At 41.4% G+C, this 15,114-nt stretch overlaps 1 protein-coding gene across 1 annotated transcript in view; it reads left to right on the top strand.

Annotated features, from left to right (window-relative positions):
• ARHGAP44 (Rho GTPase activating protein 44) overlaps positions 1–12,557 on the top strand; it is a 271,202-nt gene extending 258,645 nt beyond the window's left edge. The window contains exon 16 of the mRNA XM_053710111.1: positions 12,304–12,557. Coding sequence (XP_053566086.1) covers positions 12,304–12,446 — 143 coding nt within the window. The 3' untranslated portion in view covers positions 12,447–12,557. The remainder of the gene's footprint in view (positions 1–12,303) is intronic.
• Positions 12,558–15,114: the final 2,557 nt, after the last annotated feature.

The following is a 15,114-nucleotide window of genomic DNA, read 5'->3' as shown; positions in this document are numbered from 1 at the left end:
GGTAGACGACTAGTGCAGGTTTTAAATCCCTGACTTTAGCTTTCAAATGTAAAAAAAAATCTCAGCTTGTTCGGGAACATCACTGGGTAAATAAGGATATTATGTCAGAGGTTTGACCTGGTACAAACAACAATAACTTTTCTGTGTGATAAGTGCAAGGTGATGGTGTCTGCAATTTGTGATGTGGGCCAGCAGAGACTTGTTTGTACAGTTATTAGGAGACTGGGAATATGGACAAAAACTACATGCTGCTAACCTCTTGCAGTCAGGAAGTGTTGCAGCGTGTTGCGCTCCTGGTTAGCAGTGAGGAAGTGTTGCAGTGCGTTGTGATCCTGGTTAGTAGTCAGGAAGTGTTGTAGTGCGTTGCGCTCCTGGTTAGCAGTCAGAAGTGTTGCAGTGTGTTGCGCTCCTGGTTAGCAGTCAGGAGGTTTTGCAGTTTGTTGCGCTCCTGGTTAGCAGTAAGGAAGTGTTGTAGTGCATTGCGCTCCTGGTTAGCAGTCAGGAAGTGTTGCAGGGCATTGCGCTTCTGGTTAGTAGTCAGCAAGTGTTGCAGTGTATTGCACTCCTGGTTAGCAGTCAGGTAGTATTGTAGTGCATTGCGCTCCTGGTTAGCAGTCAGGAAGTGTTGTAGTGCATTGCGCTCCTGGTTAGGAGTCAGGAAGTGTTGCAGTGCATTGCGCTCCTGGTAAGCAGTCAGGTAGTATTGTAGTGCATTGCGCTCCTGGTTAGTAGTCAGGAAGTGTTGCAGTGCATTGCGATCCTGGTTAGCAGTCAGGTAGTATTGTAGTGCATTGCGCTCCTGGTTAGCAGTCAGGTAGTATTGTAGTGCATTGCGCTCCTGGTTAGCAGTCAGGTAGTATTGTAGTGCATTGCGCTCCTGGTTAGCAGTCAGGTAGTATTGTAGTGCATTGCGCTCCTGGTTAGCAGTCAGGTAGTATTGTAGTGCATTGTGATCCTGGTTAGCAGTCAGGTAGTATTGTAGTGCATTGCACTCCTGGTTAGCAGTCAGGTAGTATTGTAGTGCATTGCGCTCCGGATTAGCAGTCAGGAAGTGTTGTAGTGCATTGCGCTCCTGGTTAGCAGTCAGGTAGTATTGTAGTGCATTGCGCTCCTGGTTAGCAGTCAGGAAGTGTTGTAGTGCATTGCGCTCCTGGTTAGCAGTCAGGAAGTGTTGTAGTGCATTGCGCTCCTGGTTAGCAGTCAGGAAGTGTTGTAGTGCATTGCGCTCCTGGTTAGCAGTCAGGAAGTGTTGTAGTGCATTGCGCTCCTGGTTAGCAGTCAGGAAGTGTTGCAGTGTGTTGCGCTCCTGGTTAAACTTTTCTGGAGCGAGGAATTTATAGATTTTTTAGATGTCAGGGTTATTAAGAAGGGTAACTCTTTTAAGACAGATTTATTTAAAAAGAAAACTGATCGCAATAGTTTGCTATGATATGAGAGTGCCCATCCCCTTTAATTAATTAAGAGTCTCCCTCATAGTCAAATGTTAAGAGTAAGGAAAATTGTCTCTAATGAGCATTTGTTAAATTTGAGATTGGAAGAAATGGGAGCTAGATTTAAAGAGAGGGGTTACCCAGCTACATTAATTGAAGAAGAAATTAATAAAGTTAAATCTATCTCTAGATCTGACATATTGAAACATAAAAATCTAGATGTGTTTTCCACTAGAAAATAGGAAGTAGATAGACTGATATTTGTAACTGAATATAACTCTCAGAGTAATGAAATACAGCGGATTATTAGGAAACCTTGGGGTATATTATCCGAATGTAATCCGAATATAAAAGCTTTTAATCAATACCTCATGTCTGCCTATAGGAGGAGTCCCAACATACAAAATAAATTGATAAAAGCAGATATTGGGACTAATGTTAAAAAGAGAGAGAGTTTTATTGGTTCCAAAAATTTGGGATGTTACCCCTGCTTGAGTTGCTCATGTTGCACGAATTTGACTAAAGGTCCTATTTTTTTGCATCCTCATAACGGTAAAAAATATTATATTTTAAAGGGTTTTATACCTGCTTAACCACATATATTATCTACATGGTTAAATGTCCATGTGGGGAGGTTTATATTGGGGAGTCAACTAGAAGTGTTAAGGACCGCATTATTGAGCATAAAAGTAACATCCGTACTTGTAATCTTAAAGCCCCATTAGCCAGTCATTTTTTAAGTCACGGTCATTCTATCACCCAGCTTAAGTTTCAAATCATTGATCAAATTATTCAACCTCGTAGAGGAGGGGATAGGGAGCTGCTGTTAAAGCAAAAGGAATCAAATTGGATTTATGAATTAGGAGCGTTAGAACCTAAAGGTTTAAACAAAGATTGGGATTTATCAGTTTTTTTATAGATAGTATCAGACTTTTTGTAGAGACAGTATCATATGTTACATATACTATTTTCTGTTATATATTGTTGATTACCCTAAACAGATGTGTATTTAAGGGTTAAAAGAAAATAGTTAAATTGTCCGTTAACGCCACCTGGTGGTTTTAAGGTATATAAGTGTGTGATTAATGTTTGCAAGACATGGCATTAGTAAGGGATATTGTCCCGAAACATTGCCTGTTTGTCTCCTTGTATGAATAAATAAGAAACTGATTTGCTGTTACCTGAGCTTGTTTCAGCTCCTGGATAGCAGTCAGGAAGTGTTACAGTGCGTTGCGCTCCTGGTTAGCAGTCAGGAAGTGTTGCAATGCATTGCGCTCCTAATTAACAGTCAGGTAGTGTTGTAGTCAATTTACGGTTCTCATCCCGGGGGTGGACATCTGTAATGCGAATTTCCTCAGCAGCCAATCCTTCCACCCAGGGGAGTGGGCTCTCCACTCCGCAGTATTTTTCGGGATAACTCTCAGATGGGGAGTTCCGGAAATTGATCTTATGGCTTCTCGTCTCTATCCTCAGGCGAATAGTAGTCATGTTAGTGGTTTCATGGAGGTTCAATCTCATATGCTTTTTCCTCCATTCACTCTCCCTCCAATAGTGGCTCGCGCCAAGTAGGATCAGGCTCCGGTAAATCTAATAGCACCGCCCTGGACCCGAAGGATGTGGTTTGCGGCTCTAATAAAATGTCATCCTCCCCTCCGTGGAGTTTACCTTATAGAGCGGACCTTCTGATCAAGGTCCATTCCTACTTAAGACCTAGAGTCTCTAAGACTGACTGCATGGAAATTGAACGCTCAGTCTTATCCTGGAGAAGTTTTCTCAGACAAAGTTATAGACTTTTTGATCCAGGCTCGCTAGCCGGTCTCTCTCCGTATTTACCACAAAGTGTGGAGTACTTACTTTCATTAGTGTGAGGAATGTAGTTTTACAGGGCACAAGGTAAAGGCTGCCTGAATCGTGTCCCTTCTCCAAGATGGTTGGAGAATGGTCTATCCGCCTGTTCTTTAGGGTCATATCTCAACCCTGTCGGTCTTATTACTTATGAGATAGCGGATCTTCTAGACGTTCAGTCTTTTGTTCAGGCCCTGACTAGTATCAGGCCTGTGCTTAGACCTCTTCCTCTCCCTTGGAGCCATGTTCTTCGTGTTTTGCCAGAAAAGTCCAAAACAGCAGCACTCCACAGTATCAAAAAAACATTTTTTTTAACAGAGCAACAGACAAAAAAATCCACTACGTTTCGGTCAGCAGACATTAATCATGTGGTTTCACATGATTAATGTCTCCTTACCAAAACATTGCAGATTTTATTGTCTGTTGCTCTGTTGAAATAAAGATTTATTTGATACTTTGGAGTGCTGCTGTTTTGTACTTTTCTGATATTGCTGTGGTGAGTACAGTGCCCTTCAGGTTGCACCCATTGGCAGGAGTGCTAGACTTTCCTTGTTTTCTTCTTCGTGCTTTGCAGCAAGATCCATGGAGCTTATGCTTTCTGTTGATCTTAAGATCTGTCCTGGAAGGTTTTTGCTTTTGTTGACTATCGCATCTGTTCACAGAGTCAGGAAGTGTTGCAATGCGTTGCACTCCTGGTTAGCAGTCAGGAAGTGTTGTAGTGCATTGTGCTACTTGTTAGCAGTCAGGAAGTGTTGCAGAGCATTGCGCTCCTGGTTAGCAGTCAGGAAGTGTTGCAGTGCATTGTGCTCCTGGTTAGCAGTCAGGAAGTGTTGTAGGTCATTGCGCTCCTGGTTAGCAGTCAGGAAGTGTTGCAGTGCATTGCGCTCCTGGTTAGCAGTCAGGAAGTGTTGTAGTGCATTGCGCTCCTGGTTAGTAGTCAGGAAGTGTTGCAGTGCATTGCGCTCCTGGTTAGCAGTCAGAAAGTATTGCAGTGTGTTGCACTCCTGGTTAGCAGTCAGGAAGTCTTGCAGTGCGTTGCGCAACTTGTGCTCCTGGTTAGCAGTCAGGAAGTATTGCAGCGTGTTGCACTCCTGGTTAGCAGTCAGGAAGTCTTGCAGTGCGTTGCGCTCCTGGTTAGCAGTCAAGAAGTATTGAAGTGCGTTGTGCAACTTGTGCTCCTGGTTAGCAGTCAGGAAGTGTTGCAGTGCGTTGTGCTCCTGGTTAGCAGTCAGAAAGGGGTGCAGTGCTTGGTGCTCCTAGTTAACAGTCAGGAAGTGTTGCAGTGCGTTGTGCTCCTGGTTAGCAGTCAGAAAGGGGTGCAGTGCTTGGCGCTCCTAGTTAGCAGTCAGGAAGTATTGCAGTGCATTGCGCAACTTGTGCTCCTGGTTAGCAGTCAGGAAGTGTTACATTGTGTTGCGCTCCTGGTTAGCAGTCAGGAAGTGTTGCAGTGTGTTACGCTCCTGGTTAGCAGTCAGTAAATATTGCAGTGTGTTGCGCTCCTGCTTAGCATTCAGGTAGTATTGCAGTGTGTTGCGCCACTTGTGCTCCTGGTTAGCAGTCAGGAAGTATTGCAGTGTGTTGCACTCCTAGTTAGCAGTCAAGAAGTATTGCAGTGCATTTCGCTCCTGGTTAGCAGACAATACGTATTGAAGTGTGTTGCGCAACTTGTGCTCCTGGTTAGCAGTCAGGAAGTGTTGCAGTGTGTTGTGCTCCTGGTTAGCAGTCAGAAAGGGGTGCAGTGCTTGGCGCTCCTGGTTAGCAGTCAGGAATTATTGCAGTGCTTTGCACAACTTGTGCCCCTAGTTAGCAGTCAGGAAGTGTTGCAGTGTGTTGCGCTCCTGGTTAGCAGTCAGGAAGTGTTGCAATGCAATACACTCCTGGTTACCAGTCAGGAAGTGTTGCAGTTCGTTGCGCTCCTGGTTAGTAGTAAGGGAATGTTGCAGTGCGTTGCACTCCTGGTTAGCAGTCAAGAAGTGTTACAGTGCATTGCGCTCCTGGTTAGCAGTCAAGAAGTGTTACAGTGCATTGCGCTCCTGGTTAGCAGTCAGGAAGTGTTGTTGTGCATTGCTCTCCTGGTTAGCAGTCAGGAAGTGTTGCAATGTGTTGCACTCCTGGTTAGCAGACAGGAAGTGTTGCAATGCGTTGCACTCCTGGTTAGCAGTCAGGAAGTGTTGCAATGCGTTGCACTCCTGGTTAGCAGTCAGGAAGTGTTGCAGTTCGTTGTGCTCCTGGTTAGCAGTCAGGAAGTGTTGTAGTGCATTGCGCTCCTGGTTATCAGTCAGGAAGTGTTGTAGTGCGTTGCGCTCCTGATTAGCAGTCAAGAAGTGTTGTAGTTCAATGCGCTCCTGGTTAGCAGTCAGGAAGTGTTGCAGTGCATTGCGCTCCTGGTTAGCAGTCAGGAAGTGTTACGGTGCATTGTGCTCTTGATTTACAGTCAGGTAGTATTGTAGTGCATTGTGCTCTTGATTTACAGTCAGGTAGTATTGTAGTGCATTGTGCTCCTGGTTAGCAGTCAGGAAGTGTTGTTGTGCATTGCTCTCCTGGTTAGCAGTCAGAAAGTGTTGCAATGTGTTGCACTCCTGGTTAGCAGACAGGAAGTGTTGCAATGCGTTGCACTCCTGGTTAGCAGTCAGGAAGTGTTGCAATGCGTTGCACTCTTGGTTAGCAGTCAGGAAGTGTTGCAGTTCGTTGTGCTCCTGGTTAGCAGTCAGGAAGTGTTGTAGTGCGTTGCGCTCCTGGTTAGCAGTCAGGAATTGTTGTAGTGCATTGCGCTCCTGGTTATCAGTCAGGAAGTGTTGTAGTGCAATGCGCTCCTGATTAGCAGTCAAGAAGTGTTGTAGTGCAATGCGCTCCTGGTTAGCAGTCAGGAAGTGTTGTAGTGCATTGTGCTCTTAATTTACAGTCAGGTAGTGTTGCAGTGCATTGCGCTCCTGGTTAGCAGTCAGGAAGTGTTGCAGTGCATTGCGCTCCTGGTTAGCAGTCAGGAAGTGTTGCAGTGCATTGCGCTCCTGGTTAGCAGTCAGGAAGTGTTACGGTGCATTGTGCTCTTGATTTACAGTCAGGTAGTGTTGCAGTGCATTGCGCTCCTGGTTAGCAGTCAGGAAGTGTTGCAGTGCATTGCGCTCCTGGTTAGCAGTCAGGAAGTGTTGCAGTGCATTGTGCTCTTGATTTACAGTCAGGTAGTGTTGCGCTCCTGGTTAGCAAGAGAAGAGAAGGTGGTGGTGTAGGAGCTACCTATGAGGTCTTAGGTAAAATCCTTATATTGTCTTTATAATCTCTAAATAAAGACTGATATGAATATAGAGAACAAAGGGGGTGGGACAAGCGCTCCAATATAGCCGACCAGAAAATGGTAGTAAATAAAAAAGTATCCTATACTATAAAAGGATTTAAGGATACCCAAGATAGGTGTTAGACATTTAATATAGATTAACAAAATGCAAAATATGAATTTAAAAACGATATATTAGAAATAAATTACTAATAAACGATGCTGGCATCTGACCAATATAAATAAAAATATAGTCTATATCTAAAATAGTAAGTATTAAAAGTATAGCATAGGCAAATAAGGTTGATTAATGGCAGTAAAATATTAACTGTTTGACATCAACCTCAATAATCAGAATACTGACGCTTCTAAACAGAGAGCATGCAAGCGTACATAAGAACAAGAAACGGGTTGTATATGTTCAATATAGCTGTAAATAAGAGGCAGAGGAAAAAAGAGAATACTTAGGTCCGTGAACTACATGTAATTCTGCTGTGCACAGGCTTGGATGTTGGTAGATTCAAATACTGAAGAACAGAGAAACAAACCAAGTCCACTATCCGTGAAGGAGCGTCTAACTGCCGAATATTCCGTAAGCAGTGAAGTCAGGTCATCTGACTTGGTTACGTGATCCACTAGTTACCAAACGATACTTTGTATCCGTTTCTGTATCCGTCTATGTGGCAAGAAAGTCTCTTGTATTAGAGTTGCTGATGGTGAATCTTCAGTTTTAGTTCTTTATGCCGTTTCGTTCTGTTTGAAGTTTTGAAGTTTTGAAGTAAATAAACAACAGTGATATTTTGACAAATTCTGTTAATGAAAGATCGATCAGGAATTATTCATATGGTTTGTTCAAGGGAATTTAAAACAAACGATGAACCTGAAACGTCTCACTCAGAATCGTCATACTATCGGTGGGCCCCACTCACTTTTGCATTCACTGTCACATATACAGGTTCATCTCTATCTCTACAAACATTAACAGAGTTTAGACATATGAATAATTCCTGTGTTAATGTGCTCTATCTATGACGATTCTGAGTGAGACGTTTCAGGTTCATCGTTTGTTTTAAGTTCTCTCGAACAAACCATATGAATAATTCCTGATCGATCTTTCATTAACAGAATTTGTCAAAATATCACTGTTGTTTATTTACTTCAATACTTCAAAATTTCAAACAGAATGAAACGGCATAAAGATCTAAAACTGAAGATTCACCATCAGCAACTCTAATACAAGAGACTTTCTTGCCACATAGACGGATACAAAGTATCGTTTGGTAACTAGTGGATCACGTAACCAAGTCAGATGACCTGATATCACTTTTTTTTGTTTGTTTTTTGTTCTTATGTACGCTTGCATGCTCTCTGTTTAGAAGCGTCAGTATTCTGATTTTTGAGGTTGATGTCAAACAGTTAATATTTTACTGCCATTAATCAACCTTATTTGCCTATGTTATACTTTTAACTTTTAATACTTACTATTTTAGATATAGACTATATTTTTATTTATATTGGTCAGATGCCGGCATCGTTTATTAGGAGCTCCTGGTTAGCAGTCAGGAAGTGTTGTAGTGCATTGCGCTCCTGGTTAGCAGTCAGGAAGTGTTGCAATGCGTTGCACTCCTGGTTAGCAATCAGGAAGTGTTGCAGTGCGTTGCGCTCCTGGTTAGCAGTCAGAAAGTGTTGCATTGCATTGTGCTCCTGGTTAACAGTCAGAAAGTGTTGCAGTGCGTTGCGCTCCTGGTTAGCAGCCTGGGTGCTTCTCTACAGTTGTGAGATTTACTAACATAAGATGTTAGACTTACAGAAATACGGAAGTCAATATTAAACGTTCACTAATCAGGTAATTTACTTCCTTTATCCAATTTACCTCTTTTCTAGAGCTTCTATGTTGAAATTCATCTAGTTTGATTAAGAGCATACTGAAGTAGTGGCACTGTATAATAGCAGCTGTGGTTGCAATAATATAGTACATATAGTGGTCACCTCAGTCTACCTCAGTATGCTGGCAAAGAAAAGGAGGTAACTTTCAACAGCTGAGATAATAAGAAAGAGATAAATATAATAATGAAAATATATATATTATTTTTTTATTCTACGCTCTATTTGAATGTAAACACGTCTATTTTGACTTCCACTTTATTTCATTAAACAGACATTACCATAGCATGTTATTTTATCACTAGCGATCCTGCAAATCTTTTAGCTTAACTCCTAAAAGAGGTAAACACATGGGGCCTTTTTATAAAAGTGTCAACCGAAAATACGCCGGAATTCCGCATCGTAATTGTTGCAAGACTGATCCGACCTAGTTATCAAAGCCTCAAGATCGTTTAACAGGTACACTCGCAGCTATTCCGACGCATCATACCTGGTTTTCAATCCGCTACTCTTGAGGCCGCGGATGCCCTAGAAATCAATGGGAGTATGAAAGCACCGAAAGCTTATGTTCGATGCTGCAAGAGAATGAAGCATACCCCATTGATTTCTATGGTAGAAAAAAAGTTACGTTTACACCTAACACCCTAACATAAACCCCAAGGGGCCCATTTATCAAAGGGCTTGCGGACCTGATCCGACACTGCGGATCAGGTCCGCAAGACCTCAAATGCGGAGAGCAATACGCTCTCCGCATTTAACATTGCACCAGCAGCTCACAAGAGCTGCTGGTGCAACGCCGCCCCCTGCTGACCCGCGGCCAATCGGCCGCCAGCAGGGAGGTGTAAATCAACCCGATCGTATTCTATCGGGTTGATTTCCGGCGATTCCTGTCCGCCTGCTCAGAGCAGACGGACAGGGTTATGGAGCAGCGGTCTTTGTGACCGCTGCTTCATAAGTTGTGTTTCTGCGAGTCTGAAGACTCGCCAGAAACACGGCCCTTCAAGCTCCGTAAGGAGCTTGATAAATGGGCCTGCAAGTCTAAACACCCCTAATCTGCCGCCCCACGACACCGCCGCACCATAATTAAAGTTTTTAACCCCTATGCCACCGCTCCCCGACACCACCGCCACTAAATAAACTTATTAACCCTTAAACCTCTGGCCTCCCACATCACCACCATTAACTAAACCTATTAACCCCTAAACTGTCAGCCCCCCACATTGTATAAAACTAAATTAAGCTATTAACCCCTAAACCTAACAACCCCTTAACTTTAAATTAAAATTACAACATCCCTATCTTCAAATCAATTAAAACTTACCTGTAGAATTAAAATAAACTAATTTTAAACTATTAATTAACCTACCCTAACTATTATACTATAATTAAATTAAACTACCATTTAAATAAACTAAATTACATATTAAAAACCTAACCCTACTAAAATTATTTAAATATACAATTAAACATTATTACAAAGTCCTAAATTACAAAAACAAACACTAAATTACCAAGAAAACAAACTAAATTACGAATAATAACAAGCCAAATTATCAAAAATAAAAATGTTTACACCTAATCTAATAGCCCTATCAAAATAAAAATCCCCCCCAAAATAAAAATAAAAAACCTAGCCTACAATAAACTACCAATGGCCCTTAAAAGGGCCTTTTGTGGGGCATTGCCCCAAAGATAACAGCTCTTTTACCTGGCAAAAAAAATACAACCCCCAACAGTAAAACCCACCACCTTACCAACCCCCCAAATTAAAAAAGCTGTCTAAAATAACCTAAGCTACTCATTGCTCTGAAAAGGGCATTTGTATGAGCATTGCCTTTAAAAGGGCATTTAGCTCTTTTACTGCCCAGACCCTAATCTAAAAATAAAACCCACCCAAAAACCCTTAAAAAAAACCTAACACTAACCCCCGACGATCCACTTACAGTCCCACTTGAAGGATCCATCCAGCCGGCAAAGTCCTCATCCAGGCGACAAGAAGTCTTCATCCATGCAGCAAGAAGTCTTCATCAATGTGGCAAGAAGTCTTCATCCAGACGGCCTCATCTATCTTCATCCAGCCGGCGCAGAGCAGGTCCATCTTGAAGACATCCGGCGCGAAGCATCATTTTCATACGGTCTCCACCGTACACTGATTCTTCAATGCAAGTGTTGTAATCCAAGATGGCTTCCCTTGAATTCCTATTGGCTGAAAGATTTCAATCAGCCAATAGGATTGAGCTCTCATTCTATTGGCTGATTGGAACAGCCGATAGGATGAGAGCTCAATCCTATTGGCTGATTGGAACAGCCAATAGGATGAGAGCTCATCTTGGATTGCGTCACTTGCATTGAAGAATCAGTGTACGGCGGAGACCGTATGAAGAGGATGCTCCGCACCGGATGTCTTCAGTATGGACCCGGCTGGATTAAGATAGAAGAGGCCATCTGGATGAAGACTTCTTGCCGCATGGATGAAGACTTCTTGCCGCCTGGATGACGACTTCGCCGGCTGGATGGATCCTTCAAGCGGGACCTCAAGAACTGTAAGTGGATCGTCAGGGGTTAGTGTTAGGTTTTTTAAAGTTTTTTTTGGGGTGGGTTTTATTTTTAGATTAGGGTCTGGGCAGTAAAAGAGCTAAATGCCCTTTTAAGAGCAATGCCTATACAAATGCCCTTTTCAGGCCAATGGGTAGCTTAGTTTTTTTTTATTTCGGGGGTTGGTTGGGTGGTGAGTTTTACTGTTGCAGGGGTGTTTGTATTTTTTTTTCGAGGTAAAAGAGCTGTTATCTTTGGGGCAATGCCCCACAAAAGGCCCTTTTAAGGGCCATTGATAGTTTCTTGTGGGCTAGGGTTTTTTTTATTTTGGGGGGGGGCTTTTTTATTTTGATAGGGCTAATAAATTAGGTGTAATTTTTTTATTACTTATACTGCATATGTCCGATGTGGGAGGCCAGAGGTTTAGGGGTTAATAACTTTATGTTATGACGGTGTCAGGGAGTGGCAGGATAGGGGTTAATAACTTTATTTAGTTGCAGCTGTGTCGGGGAGTGGTGGGATAGGGGTTAAACAATTTAGTATAGTGGCGACGTTTAGTGAAATGGTATAAATAAAGTTGGGAAAAAGCCAAATAGACGCAAGATCGATGACTGTTAGTTAACAACAGTCCGATGCTCTTCACCCTGTACTTGGTGCGCATCTTTTTGCCAACTTTTTTTTATAAATAAGGAGAGCGTATTGAGATCCACGGCCACAATGTTAGGCGATCGTATTGATACCGGTGAATGCAACATAGTTGACACTTTGATAAATATCCCCCAGTGTAGAAGTAAAATTGCCAGTGACCCAATCAGCAGCGCTAGTCGCAGAACCCAACTGTACAGCTAGACTGCTAGAGATTGGCTCAGTTGGCACTAGCAGTTCTCAGTGGTTCCCAAGCAGTACTTTAACTAGTTGTTTAACCAATGTTGCAGAAGTTAAACACATAGATTTGCAGGATCACTACAGATAAAATGGCATGCTATAATGAATAAGAGCATGTCATTTCTTCATTATAATGACACTTTAAAAATGTCATAATTAATAATAGAATTGCAGGACTCCAGCATGATTTATGACGGCAGATTTTAATTATATTGTCTATAGTACACTACAGCACATCCTACCTCCATATTAGCCATTGCTTTTCCCTATGCACAGTGCCATAACTGGCAGCTCACGTGTTAGACTGGTGTAGCCTCTTGCTGCAAACATCCTAAACTCATCAGAACACACCTATGTATTTAAGCGCCAGGCCTAGTTGCCTTTTATAATTTCTCCATTCTGATTGGTCGTACTGTGGACCAGTTATCTTATATCTCAAATCTTTCCTGACAGATATCATCCATTTTGACATCCCGTCTATCCTCATTGAGATTGATACGGCCTTACAAAGAGACGCCATGAAGCAGGAAAAGGAGCGGCGTGCTGCCGAGGGACGGACGGAGTCGGACGAAGAGTCAGAAAGCACGGCCCTATGACGTTAGTCATTCCCTGTGCCCCAACGTGATCAACAGCCAACTATGTGCCAAGCTCTGTATTATATAGTCCGTTGTGCTTCTATATTGGGTGTGTCATGACGCCATCACAGATCTTCTACACCCAGTAATGAAAAATGCAAAAAATACAAGTCAATTTTGGGATGGACAAATAAAACAAGAACAAATGTTCTATATTTCTGCTTTCTCTGTTCATCCAAACCCTTTCACTGACTGTGGGATTAGGAGCACGGCAGTTAAAGGGTTACCTGATGTACAAAAAGCTTTGACTCCTGAAAAGTACAAAGTTCCGCCATTTTGAAAGTGGTCACTGCTGCTATGTTTTTGTCAAGTTGAAATGAATCTATAACCTTATGGAAGACCACTCCTTGTAAATGCTGCACAGTATATTGATATTGAGTCTGGACTTCCCTTCTCTTCCTTTAGTCCTTAAGAGATGGTTAAGCTTTTACTTGGTTTCACCTTCTATGCTATGTCATGTTCAGTAAATTATTTGTGGTACCAGTTTTTTATGAGCAATCTCACCCCCCCAGTAACTTTTATTATAAAACTTTATATAAATGGCAGATGTTGTTGCTCACCAAGATTTGGAGACAGAACTGTTTCTTCTCAAATATTATATTATGTAATTTTGCTATGTTTTCCCTGTGTAATATGGGTGGCCAAAGGGTTAATCCTCCAATAGATTTGGTTTCATAATGAGGAGAAAAGTAAAAAAGATCATTATTTTGGTTATATACAGATTCCTGAACTGGGTAACAATTCTGAAATAGTATTTACTTGTGATGACTAAATGACTTGTCTTGTTAGTAATTTATTTAGCAAAACTATCCTAATAAGTTACAACGTAGCAAGTGTGATTATTTCATTTACTTTCAGCTGTAACTGATAAGTAACATTCACTGGTCGGATTTTATTAACGTTAAAAGAACTCTGGTGAGAATGATGCACTGTATATGTGATTCTATGGAAATATCTTTCACCAAATCTTAGTGACCTGATTTCTTAGAATGAAACAGGAATTGATTAATCTAGGCCTCATTCCTTGATAAAAACAATTTCTGTCTGATGGCATTTGCAGGGTCAATTTTTTTAAAGGGATATTGTGCATTCTGATTTCTAGATACGTATGTGTTAAGCACATAATTAAAGTCCAGATTGTCAGTGGCAAACATTGCAGTTCCAATCACACTGCTGGGTTTCTGCTTGAGAACTACAATATGGGGCTTGAACTATGTGTTTAATAACGCCTTTGTGAGTTAAATACATTGTAAGCTAGGGTCAGTAATGCAGACATTTCATTCTCTAAAAATGTATTATGTCTTTTTGCCTTCAAATCTCCTATTATCAAAAAGGTGTCACTGTCCATTAACAGCAGTAGGCGGTCGTTCTTCACTTAATATTTTTGTGGGATTAAATCATGTTTATTACATGGCTTTAGCTGGACTTATAATGAGCTGTTTGTGTTTACGAGAATAATTTATCTCAGCACCCAATTATCAGCCTAGATTCATATAAGCTCATGAGTATTAGGCAACAACAGGGTCACTTCCCCTATAATATTCAGCGTTTGGTCACTGGAAGTTCCTGGGATTGACAAATTTAGTTGTGTGAAATGCGTAGTACGTGTCTCACTGCTAGCGGTGGGGAAAATAGTCAGCTGCAAGTCAATTGTTCAACGGAATATGTAAATGTCATAGTAAAATATACTCATGTCTGTTGTAAAGCAATCTCACTGAATCTCAGAAACCTTAGGGGTCTTTTACTTAGGGGTCGATTTATCAAAGGCATAAATCGACCCCTAAGGGTCAAAATTAAACTTGTCTGATTCCGATAGACCATGTCTTTTTAAACTTTCTGACTCAAATTAGATTTTTTCTTTTAGTATCCTTTGTTGAAAAGCAAAACTATGTAGGCTTAGGAGCAGCTATGCATTACTGGATCCTAGCTGCTGGTTGATGGCTGTACATATATTCCTATTGTCATTGGCTCACGGAATGTGTTCAGCTAGCTCCCAGTAGTGCATTGCTGCTGATTCAACAAAGGATACAAAGAGAATGAAGCACATTTGAAAAATAGAAGTACATTTGAAAAGTTGTTTAAAATTGTAAGCTCCAACTGAATGACAGATTTTGGGCTTCATGTCCCTCATTCTAGTAAGCTGCATTCATGATCTTCCAGTTGTGTCAGAGCTGAGACTTTTGTTTTACGTCTTTGTGACAGGGGAGCGCGTTCTGTCTCACATCTAGTTAAAGGGACATGAAATCCAAACATTTTTCTTTCATGCTTTAGGTAGAACATACAATTTTAAACAACTTTCCAGTTTGCTTCTATTATCAAATTTGTTTCATTCTCTTGGTATCATTTGTTGAAGGAGCAGCAATGCACTACTGGTTTCTAACTAAACACATGGGTGATCCAATGACAATTAGTATATATATATGTATGCAGCCACCAATCAGCAGCTAGAACCTAGGTTCTTTGCTACTCCTGAGCTTTTCTAGATAAACCTTTTAGCAAAGGGTAACAAGAGAAGGAAGCAAATTAAATAATAGAAGTAAATTGCAAAGTTGTTTAAAAAATATGTTTTTCTTTCCTAAGATATGGTGAGTCCACAGCTTGAGTAATTACTGTTGGGAATATCTCTCCT

Source organism: Bombina bombina, chromosome 1, assembly GCF_027579735.1.
Source record: "Bombina bombina isolate aBomBom1 chromosome 1, aBomBom1.pri, whole genome shotgun sequence".
Lineage (NCBI taxonomy): Eukaryota > Metazoa > Chordata > Amphibia > Anura > Bombinatoridae > Bombina > Bombina bombina.
The sequence above is the reverse complement of the archived record's forward strand: the minus strand, read 5'-3'. Positions and strand labels throughout refer to the sequence as shown.